Source organism: Vulpes lagopus, chromosome 13, assembly GCF_018345385.1.
Source record: "Vulpes lagopus strain Blue_001 chromosome 13, ASM1834538v1, whole genome shotgun sequence".
In the NCBI taxonomy this organism is placed as follows: Eukaryota; Metazoa; Chordata; class Mammalia; order Carnivora; family Canidae; genus Vulpes; species Vulpes lagopus.
The window spans coordinates 5,246,207-5,267,604 of record NC_054836.1 but is presented as its reverse complement, the minus strand read 5'-3'; the positions used below and the strand labels follow the sequence as shown (position 1 = coordinate 5,267,604).

Genomic DNA, 21,398 nt, shown 5'->3' with positions numbered 1-21,398 from the left:
CCAGGTAACAACGGTACCACCTTAGCTCCAACAGTAAGAGGGAAAGTATACCTGGTAGCTGAAGGTGTAAAGATGAACGTCCTGTCTATATTTGTTTTTCCACAGGTGGTGGTTGTACAGGCAATCAGTGCTCTCTGTCAGAAATACCCTCGAAAGCACAGCGTCATGATGACCTTCCTCTCCAACATGCTCCGAGATGATGTAGGTAGACATGTTTTCATCATAGGAAGTTGCCCTCTTAAATATTTACAATTCCCATGAAACACCATACATTGTGTTTAAAATAGTTTTATCAGGATCCCTGGGTGGCATAGTGGTTTGGCGCCTGCCTTTGGCCCAGGGCACGATCCTGGAGACCCAGGATCGAATCCCACATCGGGCTCCCGGTGCATGGAGCCTGCTTCTCCCTCTGCCTGTGTCTCTGCCTTTCTCTCTCTCTCTCTCTCTCTCTCTCTCTCTGTATGACTATCATAAATAAATAAAAATTAAAAAAAAAAAAAACAGTTTTATCATCTCGGCATGCCCCCAAATGGTATGCTTAATTCTGGTTGCCATCTTATCGTTACTAAATGTGCTATCGTTTTAGTTTTCCCACTTGGAGAAAAAACACTTTTGTTTCTTTCAGAAGGGAAAGGAAATGAAATTTGAATATTAGAAGCTTGAGCCTGGGAGTAGAAACATTTCTCCAAAAAGCGTCCTCAGAATGAATGGCAGTTTTCTCTTTTGCCAGGGAGGCTTTGAATATAAGCGGGCCATTGTGGACTGCATAATCAGCATTGTGGAAGAGAACCCTGAGGGTAAAGAAGCAGGTCTAGCCCACCTTTGTGAATTCATTGAGGACTGTGAACACACTGTTCTGGCTACTAAGATTCTACACTTGTTGGGCAAAGAGGGCCCCAGAACGCCTGTCCCCTCCAAGTATATCCGCTTTATTTTTAATAGGGTCGTACTGGAGAATGAGGCTGTCAGAGCTGGTGAGTCATTGGAACACTGATACTGATGTAACTGTTAATCTTTTGAATGCTTATTAACTCAAGGGGGTGGTGATAGGAAATTGGAAAATGAAGTTGCAAGGTCTATTTGACGGCAGGATCTTGGAGCATACTTAGGCCAGACGCACAGCTCTTTGTACTCCCATTTCCATCCTGATTTCCGCCTTATGTTAGAGATGAATAACCCTTGACTTTCAGTATAATGGGAATATGTTGATGGCATCATGCATTTTTTTTCAGAGTTACAGCCATCAGTATGAATATCTAGGAATTGTGTATTTTTAAGTGACTTTTTATCAGGTCTTAGGAAATTTTTTTCACTTCCTTCTCCCTCTCTAATCTTTCCTTCCCCTTAACCCACAAACAGGTGAAAATCTCTCCTATGAAAAATATAAATGTTCCTCTGATGCGTTCTTACTAGCTACTGGCTTAGACATCTCCCCCTGCCACCCCATGGGGTAAACTTGTAGCTTTACAGGCTGCCTCCATGAATTTATTCTTCATTTTTTCTTCAACTCACTATAACCTAGCTCTCTCCTTAAAAACCCTCTGAAGTTATTTGTAAACATGACTTATAAGCTAGTTGGAAAATCAAGTCAGTCCCTGGCGTTCTTAATTTTGTTCACCTCTCCAGTGGACTTCTGACTAAACTCATCTTGAAACTCTTTCTCTGCTTGGTATCCACAACAGCCCACTTCTTCCATCTCTCCCCGGGGTTATTTCTAGAGCCTTTCATTCCTTAAAATACTCGTTTTTCTGGGGGGTCTGTCTTACCAACACACGCTCTCTTTCTGGGGGTCGCTCTCTGAGCTCCCCCGGTGTGCTGTGACCCTGCAGTCCTGTGTCTCTTTCCTGACCCGGTATGTCCACTGCCAAAGGCACTTCAAGTTCAACCCAAACTCAAATCTTCACCTTTACCATCCCCTCGGCTATGAAGACAGAAACTTCTGCACTTCTAGAACTCCCATCCGCCCTCTGATAAAATTCTTTCAACCCTACCTCCTTAATATTCCTCCACTGTCTTTTGTCTCTGTTTTCACAAGTGCTGCTCTAGGCTCTCCCCCACTTCAGATGCCCGACTGGTCGGACTGCGTGTCATCCCCCAGGCGTCTGGTCTGTTCTCTGCACTCGGCCACCACAGTGGTGTCTGCCTATAGAATCTGCTTACAGATTGGCCATAGTGCAGTCTGCGACAAACACAAAAATTAATCCCATATTTAATGTCCACTCAGAATTTTGAGGCTGACCTGTACCTGTTTTGTTTGCCCCCCTGCCCTCCAGCGCAGAGCCTCTGCTTTAGCCTCGCTCGGCTACATCCCTTCCAGTATTGTACATACTTCCTTGGGCCAAGGGCCTTGGACTCATTCTCTGTGCTGGTAATGGTCCTTTCCTGCCTTTTCGTCTTGGCTAATGCTACTTGGCCTTCAAGTTTTAGCGCAGTGGCAGGCATCAATTCCTTGTCTGACTGCTCTATCAATTCTGATTTAAGTTCCTTTCTCTGTTCCCGCATAGCATCCTGTATGTCATCCTACCAGGACTTACTCTGCTACATTGTCATTATCCCTTTACTTACCTGTCTTCTCTATTAGAGTACAACTCCTTGAGGTCAGGAACTGTGTCTTTTCTCTTTCTACCCCCAACACCTAGCACAATTCCTGGCCCAAGTTAGGCAGGCCAGTGAATCTTTACTGAGTGAAATGAATTTAATAGTAGCATTTCTTTTTATGCTTGGGCTGGTTGGTTGAGTTCAAGCTGGGTTATATCACTGGTATAATAAGGGCTTGTGATCAGAGTGGAGGAGGACTCATAAAAAGTAGACATGATTCTTTTTTCTCAGTGCATGGAGAATTTCCCTATTCATAGCTCCCTTGAGCCTGTAGATTTCTAATTATGCTCACATGGATCAAAGAAATAAAATCAAGAAACGCACAAAGAAAGTTTATTCCCGCTGAACATGTGGGAGCTTCTCTCATTTTTTTTTTTGAATGATTATTGTTTAACTCTCAGAAACCAATATAGTATTTATGTTGTTTTATTTTATGCTTCGTTATAGCTGCTGTGAGTGCTTTGGCTAAATTTGGGGCTCAAAATGAGAATCTTCTCCCAAGCATCCTTGTACTCTTACAAAGGTAAGTAAAAGAATGTCTTTTTTTTTTTTTAAGAACACCGTATGGCTGAATAGAGAATTTCTCATATTAAATGCTCTGTGAGGCCCAAGAGTGGAACTGATGGAGTAGGTCAGGGGCAAATGGCACTTCTGTCACCTATCTAGTAATTTTGCATATGCTGTGTACGCGTGATCTTGACTGAATTTCTGTTGTGTAAGTTTGAGGAAGTAACTTAAATGCCTGTGCCTCAATTTGCATAATAGGGGCCAACTTCAAAGTGATTCACTGTGGAGAGTTGAAAAATCAGCTTTTTATGGTTTCCATGACTCCCTATTTGATGAGGAAAAGACCTACTTTAGCAAATACTCTGTGATTACATCTTGTAATTGAAGCAGAAAAATTATAAGCCAAAGGCTGCTGGCTTAAATAAAACAAATTGCCATTTGAGTAGTAACAATGACTGGATTCTGAATAATTGTTAGTATCCTTGGAAAGCAGAATATTTCCATCTCTCAGTTATAGAGAAGTCTAAGTCTTCACCAGGGTCACGTGGTTGCATTTTCAAGACTAGACTCCAGACTGCTCTCACATTGTATACTTCCTCGTTATTTGAAAGCCTGCTCAGGTAGTGCCTCTTTGATTTGGAACGACCCTATTTTATTTACTGATTTAGAACAGTCTCCCAAATTTACAGAGATTGTAGGACCCACTGGGGGCCATTGTGGAGCTCTTTTATAAAGGGTAGTACCATACGGCCTGAACTGTGCCCATTAGGTATGGTGGTAGAGAAAGCTATCGGAAGTTTTGGGTGTGCTGTGACGGGCGTCTTCTGTGTCCTCTGGACAGGTGTATGATGGATACTGACGATGAGGTTCGGGACAGAGCTACTTTCTATCTGAATGTGCTGCAGCAGAGGCAGATGGCACTGAATGCTACATATATCTTCAATGGTCAGTGGGAGCCAAGAACGGGACAAATAACACCCTTGTTCCCTGTTCCCGAGGGCTGCTTTGGAAGCATTGTCTTATGATTTGCATATGAGCCGAATGCTTGTTTTTTGTCTTCAAATGCACTGCCATTTCTAGAGGAACCTAAAGTATCTAGAGGCCCAGAGAGTATTGCTTGTTCCTGGTTCTTCTTGAGCTCCCTTTTGGTTGGGTTTACCTTTTTTCTTTCTGTTATGATTATTCCCACACAGCTAAGTTGCTTTCTTTTGTTGGATTTTTTTTTTTTTTTTTTTTTTTTTTTTTTTTTTTTTTAGGCTCTGCTCCCCTGCTGCCTTGGGCAAAATTATGAGGCAGTTTTATAAAACAGCCTTATTTTTAATTATTTTGGTTATAAAGTCTATGGTTGTACTTTTCTCTTTCTTCAGGAAGCTTAGGTAAATATTATAAATCTGGGCCCGTCTGGATCCTGGCAAGAAGTTATTTATAATGCTGAGATTTCTGTTCTGTAGGCCTCACCGTCTCTGTGCCAGGGATGGAGAAGGCCCTACATCAGTACACACTGGAGCCTTCGGAAAAGCCCTTTGACATGAAATCGATTCCTCTCGCTATGGCTCCTGTCTTTGAACAGAAAGCAGGTAATTGATTAAGCAGAATGCTTAATTGTTAGCTTTTCTATTTGTGAGTAGTTTTACACCAAATATGCTATTAGCATATTTGCTCAAATACTTCTTTTGTTTGTCACTCCTGAATCTTATGGAACTAAGATGGATGCATATTTTTTTTAATTAGGGTTTCAAAAAGTTTTTTCCTGGGGCACTTGGGTGGCTCAGTCAGTTGAGCATTCAGACTCTTGGTTTTGGCTCAGGTCATGATCTCAGGGTCAGGAGATCAGCCCCACCTTGGCTCTGAGCTCAGTGGGGAGTCTGCTTGAAAGATTCCTTCTGCCCCTCGCCTACACCTGCGTGAGTGCATGCACTCTTTCTCTCTCAAATAAATAAATCTTTTTTTAAAAATAAAGTTTTCCCCTGGTTTTTACATAGAATATGAACATGACTCAAATTTAGGGCTTTTTTTTGTTTGTTTTTTGAAAAGATTTTATTTATTCATGAAAGACACAGAGAGAGGCAGAGACATAGGGAGAGGGAGAAGCAGGCTCCCTGTGGGGAGCCTGATGTGGGACTTGATCCCAGGACCTCCAGATCATGAACTGGGCTAAAGGCTCAACCACTGAGCCTCCTAGGCATCCCATGTTTTTTCCCTCCTTCTTTCAATGTTAAGTGTTAATAGCATTTGATGTTAGTGGTCACTGTGTGTCTCTGAGCACAGATTATGGTGTTACCTCCTGTTTTTATTTTCTGAAATAAAATTATTTCAAAGTCTAGTTAATTTTGCTATTAGAGGTTTGTGTTTTTGGGAGGGTTGAGGGTGCAGCAATAGCAGTTGGAGGTTTGTTGTGAAAGAATGTATGAGACAGGATCATTAAAATATTACCAAGGAATATGTAACTTTAAAACTCAACAACAAAAAAAGAAAGAAAGAAAAAGAGTTTAGTGGCTCAAATTGAGTATGAAAGACCTCCTGCTAACCTTCAAAATTTTCAATTTTTCTGTTGATATTATACAAGTAATTTTTCCTGTTTGAATCATGAGATTTGTTTTATAAATTTTTCCTCCTTTTAAGAGTAATTTTTTTGGGTACATCGTGGTCCATTTAAAGCAAATTCTGTATTTTTAGGGCCACTTTATAATTTCACAAAAAACATTGACTAAATACATTTTAATTTGGGCATCTCTCTAAAAAAGGTGACAGAGAACCTACTGGTATGATTTGGGAATAGCTTTTTACATATCTGCTGGAAGTTTCTGCCCTCATTTCTTTCTGTCTCCATTTTTAGCTTGATAGTGGGAGGGAAGCTCACTTGATTGCTCATATCCTTCTTTGTAGAAATCACACTTGTGGCCACTAAGCCAGAGAAGGTGGCTCCTTCCAGGCAAGACATTTTCCAAGGTATGATGATTTGATGGATAGAAGTAATAGTCTTGCATCCTAGACATTGTAAATATAATGCAGTCCACTACTTTTATTCAATGTGATTAATTCTCAGTACAGGAAATCTTTGTATGACTGAATATTTATTGGTAATAGGTGGCAGTTGCTGGGGCTACCTGGAGTCCACAGGACTTTTCATTTTCCAACTGCTAACCTACTAACTGGGAATACTGCCCTAACTCTTTATCTTGGTTAACAGGGAACTCAGATTCTTAGAAAATTAGGGATTTAGTTTTTTTTTTTCTTCCTTGTAATAATTTAGTATAAACTCTCTTAAAAGATTATTTCACTAAAGTTTGGGGACATATTAGCTGAGCCTTCAACTGTTAGTAAGGCAGTGGAAACTTAAAACCTCTTAGGCACTCAGAGTAATGTCTCTTCCTCTCTCATGCTACTTTCTTCCACCTTTTCTTTTTTTCTCAAAAGAACAATTGGCTGCCATTCCCGAGTTTATGGATCTAGGACCCTTGTTCAAGTCTTCTGAGCCCGTTCAACTTACCGAAGCAGAAACAGAATATTTTGTTCGTTGCATCAAGCACGTGTTTACCAATCACATTGTGTTCCAGGTAAGAGAAGTGCCACCACTGGCTCCTCTAGTGGCTCCATGTGCTCAGAGCCGAGTATTGATTCCCCTTCCATTTATTACTGAGAAGTAACTTGTCCTTATTTCTGGGTTTTCTCCTAACTCCATAGCTATAGAAATGCCTTCATATGATGGTTAAAATTTAAATGGACATGAAACCGAAATGTCTGAATATACGTATTATAAAAATAATCATCATTTAACATCAGGATAAATTAAACGGGTTGTTCCAAGAACTTGGATTTCAATTTGGTTTTTAGCTATCAGACTTCTACCGTCTTGTTTGGTGGAGCTCAATATCAGGAAGAGAAGAAACTGATGAATAATATAAACAAAAAGAACTCAAGGCCACTGCTCTTTCCTCAAGAAAAATCTGAGGAGTGGACTGGCAGGACAGTTTAGAGAGAGAAGGGCTAGCAAGTTCCAGAGTAGAGTCATGGGTCATGGGTGGGAAGGAACAACATGCTGGAAAAACATTTTAACCTTCATAATATTCCTGTTTGCTGACTTTTCAGTTTGACTGTACCAATACTCTTAACGACCAGCTACTGGAGAAGGTGACTGTGCAGGTGGAGCCATCAGATTCCTATGAAGTGCTCTGTTGCATCCCAGCCCCCAGCCTCTCTTACAATCAACCAGGCATATGTTACACTCTCGTGCGCCTGCCTGATGATGACTCGACAGCAGGTACTCACTCACAGGAGGGAACAGACGGGAGTAAAGATGCGTTACAACTTAAGCTCTTAAATGTCTGGGTGAATGTTGGGGGTTCAGGAATATAGTTCTTTTCCAGAATTAAATGTAATGATAATGATGGTATATTTATATTTATAAAATTAACTGGTGCTGCAGAAATATTAATTTTATAACTAAGTCTCCGAGTAATATTTGCTGGATGTTTAATCTTAAAGACTGAATATATAAAGTGGTAGCTCAAAAAAGAACTCCAGTTTTCTGCTGGAACAGAGTAATCATTAAAATGAGGGCTCATGTACCTGATGTCTCCTGTGAAGGATCATGGCCTCCTTCTCCCTGATGTTTGTTTCTGGGGCATCCTAAGGACTTTGTATTTAGCATTTTTGTATTTGGCATTTTTAAATAATTGTTTCTGAGGATCCCATAGCAGAAGGCAGGGGTCTGACAGTAGGTCTCATCCTAATGAGTGGCTTAGTCAACTTCTGTGTATCCACATTTGGGAAGGGCATTGTAATTCTCTCCATGACCTAAAAGTAGTCTTGAGAGAGGGGTGGGGAGGCCTGTGAAGGAGGCCCAACTGCTAGGGCCAATAGTGTCTACAGATTTGGGGTTTGAAGTCTTGTGAATGTCAAGTATTTATGGTACTTGATTTTTTTTTCCCATTTTCCCACCTGAATTCTTCTCTTGCCACATTCACTCCTCATCTCAACACTGTTATCCAGTTTTTATAGAAATAAGCACACATACTGCATTTATGTTTTGAACAATTTTTATTCCTAGTACAGGAAAAAACAATTTTTACTGCTAGTACACAAAAAAAAAACAATTTTTACTACTGGTACACGAAAAAACAATTTTTACTACTGGTACAGGAAAAAACAGAAGTTAACAAAATTCACAAATACTGGCGAAGGAAGTTACAGAGTTACAAGAAATCGTAAAAGTACTAGTAAATAGTTATCCCTGGTCATCATTCAGTTCTGTCTGGGGCTTAACCTACCTTCTCTTAGCCCCTCTACCAACTCCCTTTTTAGATGTTGATTCTGGGAGCCACTGCCCAATCTCATCTGTGTTGGACGATAGACCAGGCTACTCACTCTAGCACGAGGTAGATTCAAGTTGGCACCATTGCTGGGTCGGAATCCCAGGTGGTTCCCTCTGGCCCTCGGCGGACCTGCACTTCTCTTCTTCAGCCACCCTGGATCCATAACCCCCTGGGTAGGAAGGCACTTTCCTAACTGGCCTCCAGTGTTCTCCTTCAAGCATTAGGCCATCATCAGACTTTGACTTTTAATCACCTCCTTTATCCCTTTATGAAGTTTCTTTATCTCCATCCCCATTTGGCTTCATTTTCTCACCTGGTCTGTTTCCCTCTGGTTACATTGGTCTAAAGTATGTCCACCAGCCACTAAAGAAGCTGGCTGCACTCGTAAGTAAAGCTAGCTTTATTTACTCTTGTGTCCAAACTGGTAGCTGGGCCCAGTCTTAACACAGTCCTGTGGCTTTGGTCATCATCCTGGGAAACTGCATTTCTCTCTCTCTCTCTCTCTCTCTCTCTCTCTCTCTCTTTTTTTTTTGCCTATAGCTACCTCTCCTTTTTTTTTTTTTTTCAAAATTCCTCCCTTTACTGTACTTCTAAGGTTTCTGTTTTTTAAGGGATGCCATTACTTTGCAACATAATTTTAAAGGGAAGTGAGATGCTGAACTCACTGAAGAATCCAGCTCTTCCCAACTGAGAATACTAGCTCCTCCCATTTCCCCAGGTTCACTTAGATAATTGATAACTCAGGTGCCTCACACCCCAGGGAGTGGTCTTAACAGAATACAAGAAATACAAGTTTTACAATATCAAAATACAGAAAACAACAATATCGAAATTACAGAAATTACATAGTACAGGAGAAAACAACCACAACAATAAGAGAAAACATTTCTACCAAGAGAAGTATATAGGGAAGGTTTTCTCACCCCTCTTTTCTAAGGACTTAATTTATTTTTAAAACAGATCTTACAAATTAGCCCAGAGGTTTCAACCTTTGGTCTGCTGGCTATGGACTCTTTTGCTTGATGGTTTGTTAGTATTTTGTTTATAAAAATTTGGCACTTGGGGAATTTTCTTTGTTTCCTGTTAAACTTTTCAAAGGGTTTGCTAATCTGCTGTGTTAAACTCTTGCTTAGAGTTAAAAATTCTTGTCCTTCCATCTTGGAGAAAAGAAATGGAATTTTGTCTCAACACTCGGACCTTTAAAACTTAATTGTTAGTAGTCAATTTAGATTGGATCCATCATAGATACCTGCTTAAAACCAAACTCCTTTCTATTCTTTAGTCTTGGTTAGAAATTCTCACATTTTTAATCTATGGCCAATTCAAAGTCTTTGCCGTGCAAAGAACAGAAGTGAAATACCAGGGCATAGACGGTAATAAGTCTTCATACCACCCCCCACCCCGGCCCCCTGCATTTTCCCCACTGAAAATACTATGAATTTTTTCAATCACCTGAAGATCTACACATCACTTCTACTAATTTCAAAAAGTATATTTTCTATACAATCACAAACAAAAAAGTTACACAGACTGTAATTTCTATCAACTTGAAAACTGTATAGCATAATAGAAAGACAGAGATAGATAGATTTGGGAGATAGATTGGGATCTGGATTTTGACTCTGCTACATATGGACTGGGTAACTTAGACAGATTATTAGATCTCTGTAAACCTTTTATGATTGTTGTAACAATGAAATGAAATTAAGATGATTAGCATGGTGCCAGACACATAGTAAATACTCAATAAATAGAAGTTGTTATTGCTTCAGTTCTGGAAGTATCCACCTTCTCCCTTCTCCCTTTATCCTCTTTAAAATCAAGTCTTCCACGGTTCACAGGACCCACGCCCTTCAATCTCCAGAGAGTTGTTCCCACGATTATCCTGATCTTTGCTATATCTTTAAACTTTCTCTCTCCCCCTTACTTTATATGTGTGCAAAAAATCTAAACCCCATCTGACAAAACTGACCTGAACCCCACATCCAGAGGGTCCTATAAGTCCTTCCCTCAGATCACGGACAGTGATGTGTAGAAAGAGTCATCAGTGCCACAGCTTAGTCCTACCGGTCTCCTATCCTCCAGCAGTTCCTCCTTCAGGCCAACGTGTTTAGAAAAGCCTTCAAGGTAGCATACGTTCTAAGCGTCCTTTCCTATCCAGCAGCTTGCTTTCCTCTGGGGACTAATGCTGCAGGCAGGGCACAGCTATCGGGTGTGACAATCTGTAGACCTCGCCACTCGCTGGCCCCCAAGGGTGCCCCCTGTTGGACTTCTGTCCTACTGCCTCTTCAGAATCCCATGACCCCTCAACGGTTGTACTCATGGGCTGTGAGGCCTAGGACATCGCATCTCTGAGTTCAGACCACTGCAGCCCATCTAAATATAAACTCACTCAAAAAGCCTCCATCAGCAAATATCCATCCTGAGATCCAGTTTAACAGTACAGGTGTCAGAACCTGTCACGGGGGACAGTGATGACATTTCCTGCCACGGGGATGCTGCTGCACTGTACACTCTGCTGCCACTTCCTTGACCTCTGTCCTCGCTTAAGCTACTGTAGGATTCCCATGGGCTCCAAACCCTTCCGCCCCCCCTTACTTTCAGCCTGTCTTCCCATCCTATTTACGTGTTCCCTAGTCACACCATCATCAAGGTACAGATCTTTATTGCTGCCTCTCTTAAATGCTGACATCTCTCCAAAAGGCAACATAAATGTGGCATATCCCCTCATTTCCTCTTTTCCCTTCTTTTGGCCTTAGGAAAAAAAAACCTCTGCTTGTGAATAGCGCTCAGCCTTGGTTCCGCTTGGGAACTTCGTCCTTAACCTACTCTCATCACTCAGAATTCCTCTCATGACTTAGACGCATCTTCATCTTTGAACACCTAAAGCGGCTTCAGGCTTCACTTCACAGATTGACCAGATAACCATTAATTCTCCTGAACCCACCCACTGGGATTATCTGAGTTTGTAGGCAGCCGCCTATTTTTCTACAACAACTTATTTTTATAAATTTCTCTCATTTTCCTTTATCCCATTAACTATAATCAAATTAAAAGGCAGTGCTGTGCATCATAACCTTTAGTACGTGGCACAATAATTCAGAGAGTTATTTAACAAGTATACTGTCAGCCTAATTCCATTTTCATTTTAACCACTTCGCTTTTAGTTTTTCCTCTGCTCATTTTCATTGGAAAAACAGTAAATATATAGTGTGGTGCCGTCTGTAGCAGGCATCCTTACCAGTGCTCGGTACTGGGTTCACCAAGTCCACCTGACTGCGCTGCACCACCCGCGCCTTAGACCCAGCTATCCCGTAGTACGCATTGTCTGTGGTCCCGTGAAAAAGTGCTTACCCTTGGGTGCAACCGCACCCACGCCTTCCTGTACTCACTAGCATGCACCCATCATCTGGCCTCAATACCACACCCGCCTTTCCTCTTGCCCCCATCAGAGCTGCCAATTCCCCGGGTGGGGAGTTCGTGGGCATTGCTTCATTCTCCATGATGCCCCTTTACCGAGCCTGAGCCCCTGAAGTGCCTATGGGTTCACTACTTCTCCACGCTGCCTATCCCTCTCTTGTCCCATCCACTCCCCCAAGTGTCCCGTCTGCTCACATCCCTCCACCACCTTCTCATGGCCGCCCCAGACTCCACTGTCTCTTCTTTACACTGTGTGCAGAATCACTGAGCTCAGAGACAGACTCTGGGCTCTAGCCTCAGCATCCTGTCCGGCTTCACTACTGCCTGCGGGCCCTGTGGACGATTTGCAGCTCTTTCCCTTGACACCTGCTCCCTACCGGGCCTGCCCTCCTGCTCCCTGGGTCACCAGCTTCTTCACCCCACTGTGCTGTGCTGGATCCATCGGTGGCTCAAATCACCGCTAAACCCTCTGCCATCTTGGAGGAGGTCACTCTCTGGGCTTTTCTCTGACCTTTCCTCTTGTCACCGTCCCAGGAGTGACAGGGTTGTCACCAGCGTTGTAAATGGGCCACCACCTCTCCAATCTCCTCCTCTGCTGGCCTCCTCCTTGTCTCCCATGTGCCTCACTGGCTCTGCATGAGCTGCCCTGCATGAGCTTCCTCAGGGCTGGTCCCCACTCGGGGAGCACAGCTCCTGGTCCCTCCACGTCCACGCCCTCCCCAGGGCTCTCTGCCACCCTCGCATAGGCGACCCCCATCCTGTCAACAGGCCTCCTGGCGCCTCTGCGAGCACCACCCCTGCCCTTCCTCACTGTGCTCCCCTGGGACCCCCTGTCCCATCCACATCCTCCACCTGCTGCAGCCTGGGCCCCTCCCGCTTGGCTTCTCTGCTGCATTTGGGGCAAAGCGCCCCTCCTGACACCCGAGCCCCTGTCACTCCTTCAGCTGCTCTGTGAGCCGCCAGGTGGACTCGGAGGTCATGCCTCGCCCCCTCCTCCATCCCTCACCAGCTGCTCAGCCTGGCTCAGGGGACTCTGCCTCACACGTGCCCCCTGAGCCCGCATGCTCCGGCCCACGCTTCTGTCCCCCCGTGCACCCCGCTATGCTCCCGTCCCCCTGGGCCCCATGGATGGCCCCCCCCAGAACCTGGCACGTGTCCACGCAAACCCATTGGGTGCACTCCCTCTGACAGTGCCCCTGAGTCTCCCTGCTGGTGCCTCTCAGCAGGCGCTTGCCCCCTCTGCTCGCCCTGACGGGGACTCCCAGGTCCCCGCCCCCCATATCCCACCAGAGGCCTTCTTGGCTACATCCACTTGCTCACTGTCTGTCTGGGCCCGGGTCCTCCTCCCCCACATCTGAGAGCCTGACCCTGGTGCCCACCCCGTCCCCACCCCAGCTCAGGGGCTCACTGCTCACCCTTTGCCTGTCTGCCCGCCCTCTGCCCGGTCCCTTCCACCCAGTGATTCTCACCCAAGGACCCATGACCCCCAAGACCGCCTACCAGCAACATCGTCCGGGTGTGTTTTTGGGTTTGCTTTTTGTGTGTTTTTGGTTTTGTTCTTGGACTGAGCAGAGCACTGCTCCCCCTCAGATGTTCTGATAGGCCTGGCTTGGGGGCCATGCCCACAGCCCCCCTCAGGTGATAATCACCCCCCCATCCTCGGGAAGAATCACTGCCGTGGGAGCCCACCCCGACCCCTGGGCCGCACGTTCCCCCGTGCACCTCCAGCCTTCTACTTCCATCACACTTCTTCCTCAAACATTCCAACATGACCCCACTGACACTGACCCGGCTCTGTCCTCTTGGAACCACCACATTCCATCCCATAATTACTCTTTGATACGCAACCTACCCAAACACTGTGTGCACTAGGGCTTTGTTCTTGTCATGGCCCCCCAGTAGTAACACCCCCAGGTCATTGTCTCTTTCCCTAGATTACCCCTTTGGATATGTCAGTGATTCCATCACCCTGCAGAGCCTTTCCCATCGTGTCCCTCTGTGGCTCCTGCCAAGTATACCTTTCCTTCCACCTGCCAGGCAGCTAGTCTGTGGTGTCCTCTGCAGGTAGATTCACTGGTCTTCCCCATCCTCTCCGGTCTGCTCATCACCCTCAACCCTGGACGTATAATCAGTCCACAAGGTCACTTTTAAAAAGTGCCTTCTCTGCGCCTGGCGCTTGGCCCTTGTCTCCCCACACTGGTCGCCACATACACCCATTGGTCCTAAGGATTAGGACCTCCCTTCCAACCCCATCAAACCCACTTCCTGTCACCAACCCTACCCCTCCGGATCCATAGTAAAGAGCCTGGCCGAAAAGTTCTACCCCTGCCACCACATTCAGGGCCGCAGGAGCAGCCCTGCGACCACCTCTGTGTCCTCCCTCCTTGCCCACACCTTGGCTCGGGCTGCCACTCGCTGGCCCACCTCTCTGAACTTCCCTCTGGGGGCCAGAAGGCATTCTCGACCACCTCCCTCTTCCCTGCTCCCCTCTTGGTGTCCCGCCTGGCTCCATCCACCACGCTGCCCTCTCCTTTGGCCCCTGGGTGCCCCCCTCACGCTGCCCACCTCCCGTCACCCTGCACCGGGGACCCTCTGGACACTCCTCACTGCCACCTTTCCACGGGCTGCGCAACCTCTCAGCCCAGGGACGGCACCCTGCCTCTTCTCTGGGACCCACGCACCTCATGGCTCCCCAGAGCCTGTCCTGTAGTCCATGGGGTCATCCCTTCGCCTTTGGGATGTGCTCCCTCCCAGGACCTGCTCTCAGCTCACACTCTTTCCATCCCCTGCACAGGCCATGTTCTCTGTGTGGCCACCTGCTGTCCCTCATCTGGTCCTTCCTGCGGCTCTGGACACTGCCCCCTCCCCGGAGGCTCCCTATTCCCCAGCCTCACCCACCTCACCTTCCTCCTTCCTCTCTTCCTTTCAGTCAGTTAAGCCCTTGCCCACGGGAGCAGCCGGCCTGCACATTGAACTCGTCCTCCTTCCCTCACCGCCCCTGCTTCCATTCTTTCAGTGCGGGTCCCCCGTTGCACCCCCGTGCATTCCCCTGGCCCTGTGCCCCCCACTGACCTGTCCAGATCCCCCTTTGTCCTCCATCCCTCTTGGCCACCAGCTGATTTGAGCCCATCCTCTTGCTCTCCATCCCAGGAAACCTTGTCACCTGTGTTGTCCAGCGGATGAAGCCTCTGTAGCCAGTGTCCCCAGACCTGAGCGTCCCGCCCCTTGCTCCCCCCTCTGTGCCCCGTGCTGCCTACATCATCCTCTTGGACTAAACCTATGGCATTCTCAGCCCTCCTCCCTCTGTGGCCACCTTCTTCCTCACCACTGTGCTGTCCAGAGTCCATCTACTGTCCAGTTCACCGCTAGGCACTCTACCTTCTCAGGTCTGCCATTTGGGAGAAAATCGATACTTTTCTAGGCTTCTCTACGACCTAGACTCGCCCTGCTATGATACCTCTAACGATTAGACAGGTAGCCACCTCTTCCTCCTCTCCCTCTGGCCCCCTTCCACTCTCCCACCTTCTTCAGACTCCTTCGTCCATGGGCATAATCACACTCGGGCCTATTTTGGGGGTGAAGTTCCTGGTCCCTCCACGTCCACGCCCTCCCCGGGGCTCTCTGCCACCCTCCCACAGGCAACCCCGATCCTGTCAACAGGCCTCCTGGCGCCCCTGCGAGCACCACCCCTGCCCTTCCTCACTGTGCTCCCCTGGGACCCCCTGTCCCATCCACGTCCTCCGCCCGCTGCAGCCTGGGCCCCTCCCGCTTGGCTTCTCTGCTGCATTTGGGGCAAAGCGCCCCTCCTGACACCCGAGCCCCTGTCACTCCTTCAGCTGCTCTGTGAGCCGCCCGCTGGACTCAGAGGTCGTGCCTCCCCGCCTTCCTCCATCCCTCACCAGCTGCTCAGCCTGGCTCAGGGGCCTCTGCCTCACACGTGCCCCCTGAGCCCGCATGCTCCGGCCCACGCTCTCATCCCTGTGCACCCCGCTGCGCTCTCATCCCCTAGGGCCCCGCGTATGCCCCCCCCCCAGAACCTGGCACGTGTCTACACAGACCCCTTGGGTGCACTCCCTCTGACAGTGCCCCGAGTCTCCCTGCTGGTGCCTCTCAGCAGGCGCTTGCCCCCTATGCCCGCCCTGACGGGGACTCCCAGCCCCCCGCCCCCCATATCCCACCAGAGGCCTTCTTGGCTACATCCACTTGCTCGCTGTCTGTCTGGGCCCGGTCCTCCTCCCCCACATCTGAGAGCCTGACCCTGGTGCCCACCCCATCCCCACCCCGGCTCAGGGGCTCACTGCTCACCCTTTGCCTGTCTGCCCACCCTCTGCTCGGCCCCTTCCACCCAGTGATTCTCACCCGAGGACCCATGACCCCCAAGACCGCCTACCAGCAACCTCGTCCAGGTGTGTTTTTGGTTTTGTTCTTGGACTGAGCAGAGCACTGCTCCCCCTCAGATGTTCTGATAGGCCTGCCTTGGGGGCCATGCCCACAGCCCCCCTCGGGTGGAAACCACCCCCCCATCCTCGGGAAGAATCACTGCCGTGGGAGCCCACCCCAACCCCTGGGCTGCACGCTCCCCCGTGTGCCTCTGGCCTCCAGCAGCATCACTGACACTGTTCCTCCAGTTTCCCCATGTCCCCCACTCTGACATTGACCCGGCTCTGTCCTCTTGGAACCACCACATTCTTTCCTTCTCACTCCGACACCAATGTGTCCCAAACCCCATGTGCACTAGTGCATGGTTCTCTTCACACCTGCCCCACCCCCCGCACCCCACCACCCCCCCCGCCACCGTGATGACACAAGGCACTGTGACAGTATCTCTGGTCCGATACTGGTCTCCGTGCTTGTCACTGCCTCCCTCCCTATGTCACCCCTCCTGATTTCAGACCCATGACACTATCCCCTGCAGAGCCCTTCTCCTGTGGCCCTCATGTCCCCCCGTGACTCCTGCCAAGCCCACCTTCCCTTTCACCTTTCCTGCAGCTACTGTCCCTTTGTCCCCTCTGGGTGGATTCGCGGATCGTTTCTGTCATCTGCTCAGCCTATAGTCATCATCCTCAACCCTAAAAGTGTAAGCAGCCCACAAGCTTAGTTTAAATAGATGGTTTTGTCAGTACATAGAGCTTGGCTCATGTCTCCCAACCCCCACCCCCATGCCCACTGATCCCAACCCTCCCCTCCCGTAAACCCATGTCACACCCCAACCCAAACACTGTCCCCCACCCCATGCCCCCCCACCTCATCCCTCCCCACCCAGGTACCCCTGCCCCCCCATGCCCCACCCACCCTAATCCCTCCCTCCCGCCCCCATTCCCCTCCCACCCCAACCCCACCTCCCACCCTGACCCCGCCGGATCCATAGTAGAGCCTGGCCAAAAATTATCCCCTTGCCGCAGCATTTAAGACTATAGGAGCAGCCAGTGCTAGCCAGCCCTTCCCTCCCCGATTTCCTCATGCCTCTGCTCCCACTGGGGGCCCCGACACTGAGAACTTCCTTCTGATTGGCACCACTGGGACCTGCCTGGATTCCTGCCTGCTCTTCCCTCTTCACCTTACTCGTCCCCCCCAGTTTGGGGTCTTCCCACCTCCCTTCCACCACACTCCACTCCATCCTCCCCAGTGCCACCCCTCACACTGCCCACCTCCTGTCACCCTGCACTGGGGACCCTCTGGACACTCCTCCCTGCCACCTTTCCACGGCTGTGCAGTTTCCCTTCCCTCTCAGCTCAGGGACGGCACCCTGCCTCTTCTCCAGGACCCACGCACCTCACGGCTCCCCAGAGCCTGTCCTGCAGTTGCATGGGGTCATCCCTTCACCATCAGGGTGTGCTCCCTCCCAGGACCTGCTCTCAGCTCATCTCTTTCCATCCCCTGCACAGGCCATGTTCTCTGTGTGGCCACCTGCTGTCGCTCATCTGGTCCTTCCAGTGGCTCTGGACACTGCCCCCCCCCCCCGAGGCTCCCTATTCCCCAGCCTCAGCCACCTCAGCTTCCTCCTTCCTCTCTTCTTTTCAGTCAAACCCTTGCCCATGGGACTTCACCCCAAGTCTTCCCCTTCCTCTTCCTCTTCCTTCCCTTGACTGGTGCATCCTTCTCTCCTCCATCAGGCCCGAATACCCACCCCTGCCAGGTCTGCCTCCATCCCCCTCTCCTCGCTGACATGGCGCAGATCTCCTCTGCCCTCTTGGTCATGCTCCTCTCACAGCACCCATCTGCAAACTTAAGACCCTCCTCTCACCCTCATCCCACTGCTCCTCACCTGGTCTCTTGTCTACCTGATCCAACCTCATGGGAAGGAGCCCCCAAGCCCCTGTCCCTGCCCTCTGCGCCTTCAGCACCCTCACGTCTTCCTAGCGTAACCCTGTGGTGCCCGCGCTGCTGGAGTCCCCAGTCCCCCTCTGGTTCCCTCACGGTGCCCCTGCCTCCCCTAAACCTCCATCCTTCAGCCCCACGGCCCCACATTACAGAGGAAAGCACCACACATTTGGTTAGTAAAGCAAAATGTCCCCTCACCCTTGGTTCCCAGCCATTCCCCCCATGTCTAAGTGGATTTGCTACCCACATTCTGGACTCCATCCCCCTGAGGTGACAGCCATGGCTTCTGCACGGGGCCTATGCCCCCTTCCTGCTGCCGTCCATCCCGGTGACTCCTTTCCCCGCTTGGCTCCCGAGGGCCCTGGAGTATTCGGATGCGGAACTCTGGTGTGACAGCCCTGCTCGGCCCAGCTCTGCTCCTGCCCTGGCCTTCGTACTGCACCCGCCACCCCTCTTGCCTTCAGAGACCCGCTGACATCCCCAGATTGAGAGCCCCTCAGGCTGCGTTCCCCTTTCCACGGTGCCCCTGTCACAGACTGGGGCCCCTCATACATTCATGATTTTCTCCCCGCTGGTTGCTCTGTTTTCCCATTAAGTTCCCTGACCCGACTCTCATCTGACGGACCACCTTCCGTGGCTGCCTGAGACTCCACAGTCTTCCTTGCACCCCGCTGCCTGCAGACTGACTTGGCTCAGCCCTTCCTCCACATTTGGTCCTGCTCTTGTCTTCCAGAAACCTCTTCATCTTCCCATCACACTTCCCCACTACATGCCCATCATGATTTCCTAGCCTTTCCTCAATATCTCCTTTTTGGACTAGCCTTCTTGCTCCTCCTTGCTGTCCCCTTCGTCCCCAACATGCTGTATTAAATCCATCTCTTGTCCCAATTCGCCCAAAGCCCCCTACCTTTTCAGGTCTGCCACTTTGAGCTCCTCTCTGAACTTTGTCTTACCATGCCTTTGCTGCCAGGGTTGTCTCCTGCATTTTCAGTGGGCCACCACCTGTATCACCTCATCTCCTGGCCTCCTGTGTCTCTCGGGTTCCATGCTTGTCTTACCTGTGTTGTGCTCTTCTTCCTGCACGAGCTTCCTCAGGGCTGGTCCCCATTCGGGGCACACAGCCCCTGGTCCCTCCACGTCCGCGCCGTCCCCGGGGCTCTCTGCCACCCTCGCACAGGCGACCCCGATCCTGTCAACAGGCCTCCTGGCCCCCCTGCGAGCACCACCCCTGCCCTTCCTCACTGTGCTCCCCTGGGACCCCCTGACCCATCCACGTCCTCCGCCTGCTGCAGCCCGGGCCCCTCCCTCTTGGCTACCCGTCCTGACACCCGAGCCCCAGTCACTCCTTCAGCTGCTCTGTGAGCGGCCCGCTGGACTCAGAGGTCGTGCCTCCCCGCCTTCCTCCATCCCTCACCAGCTGCTCAGCCTGGCTCAGGGGCCTCTGCCTCACACGTGCCCCCTGAGCCCGCATGCTCCGGCCCACGCTCCCATCCCCGTGCACCCCGCTGTGCTCCCATCCCCCTGGGCCCCGCGGATGGCCCCCCCAGAACCTGGCACGTATCCACGCAGACCCCTTGGGTGCACTCCCTCTGACAGTGCCCCCGAGTCTCCCTGCTGGTGCCTCTCAGCAGGCGCTTGCCCCCTCTACCTGCCCTCCTGTCCTGACAACCCCTGACAACACCAAGCCCGACACCCCTGTACTCGGTGTCCACCCACAAGGCCATGGGTCCTGCCTGCACCCCTCCTCCTGTCGCCCTGCCTCCCTGGTAGGTGTCTCCCTCGACATGCTCTCTTCACTGTGGCCTCTTGTCCTGTCCCCCCTGCCATGGCTGTGGAAGGTGCTCTCTGCTCCTGTCCCTGAAACTCAACTACCTTTGTCTGCCACTCCCACATCAGCCTTGCTGCTCGTGTGCTCAGTGGGTGGACTCCGCCTTGCTGGTGAATCCAGCACAGCCTCCACCATTCCAGGTGCCCTGTGGGTTGCACCCACTTGCTGCCCATCTGCCTCGTCTTGAGCCCTTGTCCCCTAGCCTCAGTTCTGCTGCCTCCACTTCTGCTGGTGGGACCTCATCTGCCCACGCTTTGCCTCTGCCCATCTCCCCACTCCGCACCTTCACCCAACAGTCCTTCCCAGGACCCCACGGAGCCTGTCCCAGCAGCAGCAGCTCAGGTTTTGGTCTTTAGGTACCTGCTTGCTCATGGTCGGTACTGCACAGAGCCCCACTCCCCCTCCAGTCTTTTCTTGGGCTTCCATTGTGTTCCCACAGGCCCCTTGGGGGCAGCCCACCCCTCCATCCCAGGGAGGGGTCCTTGCGGTGGGAGCCCAGCCCGCCTCCTGGGCTGCCACTCCCCTTGCGGGCCTCAAGCCCCCTATGGTTTGCCAGCAGTACTTTTCCTCAAGTCCCAGCACTACCCACACCCACACCCGTGTGCCAGCCGCGCCCTGACCCCCGGCTGCTTCTAGCACTGTTCTTTTCTCACCCCTCCACACACTCCTCCTTCCTCCAACACTTAATGACTCTCAGGCCTGTGGTCCAGATCCGGTCCTTCTCCGTGCTTGCCACTGTCCCTTTTCCTGGGGGACCTACTGAGGAATGGTCCCACCGCATAGCTTTGTTCTTCTGGTGCTCCCTGCCCTTTCTGTTGACTGCTGACCAGACCTTTCTCTCCACCCATCCTCTTGTGTCCTTTCTGGGTGGCTTCACTGGTCTCCCCCTGCTCTCCCAGCCTGTAGTCATCACCCACAACACAGCACGTGACATCACCCCACTGCTCCATCAGATGACATGGGTTTCACAGTGCCTGGAGCTTGGCTCCTGTCCTCCTCCCCCTCCACCACCAATGCCCACTTTGCCCTCCCATCCAACCTCAACACCTACCCACACCCAGACCTGCCTGAACCCTGTCCCTGCCTCCCACACTGTCAGAATCAGTAGTAAAGAGCCCACCAAAAAGTTCTACCCTTGCCACCACAATATTCAAGGCCACAGGAAAGGCCACCTCTCTTCTTCCGCTGTCCCTCCGTTAGTGTCCAGCCTTCCTCCCATTTGCCACACTCTACTCTTCATCCTCTCTTCGGTGCCTCCCCTCACCTTGTCTGTCTCTGGGAGGGACGCCCCCAGTTAACTGCAACAAGACCCCGTTCCGACGTCCTTCTTGCCACCTTTTCTCATGGGATACTTTTCTTCCTCTCCTTCTCAGCCCACCTCTTCTCTAGGACCCATGCATCTCATCTCC

At 50.1% G+C, this 21,398-nt stretch overlaps 1 protein-coding gene across 4 annotated transcripts in view; it reads left to right on the top strand.

Moving 5' to 3' along the window:
- COPG2 (COPI coat complex subunit gamma 2) overlaps nt 1-21,398 on the top strand; it is a 115,161-nt gene that overhangs the window by 65,953 nt on the left and 27,810 nt on the right. For 3 of the 4 annotated variants that reach the window (XM_041727481.1, XM_041727483.1, XM_041727484.1), the window contains 8 exons: nt 106-201; nt 731-974; nt 3,046-3,121; nt 3,947-4,050; nt 4,557-4,682; nt 5,992-6,054; nt 6,523-6,662; nt 7,195-7,366. In XM_041727481.1, coding sequence (XP_041583415.1) covers nt 106-201; nt 731-974; nt 3,046-3,121; nt 3,947-4,050; nt 4,557-4,682; nt 5,992-6,054; nt 6,523-6,662; nt 7,195-7,366 — 1,021 coding nt within the window. The remainder of the gene's footprint in view (nt 1-105; nt 202-730; nt 975-3,045; nt 3,122-3,946; nt 4,051-4,556; nt 4,683-5,991; nt 6,055-6,522; nt 6,663-7,194; nt 7,367-21,398) is intronic. The other variant, XM_041727482.1, reaches the window with a different exon arrangement.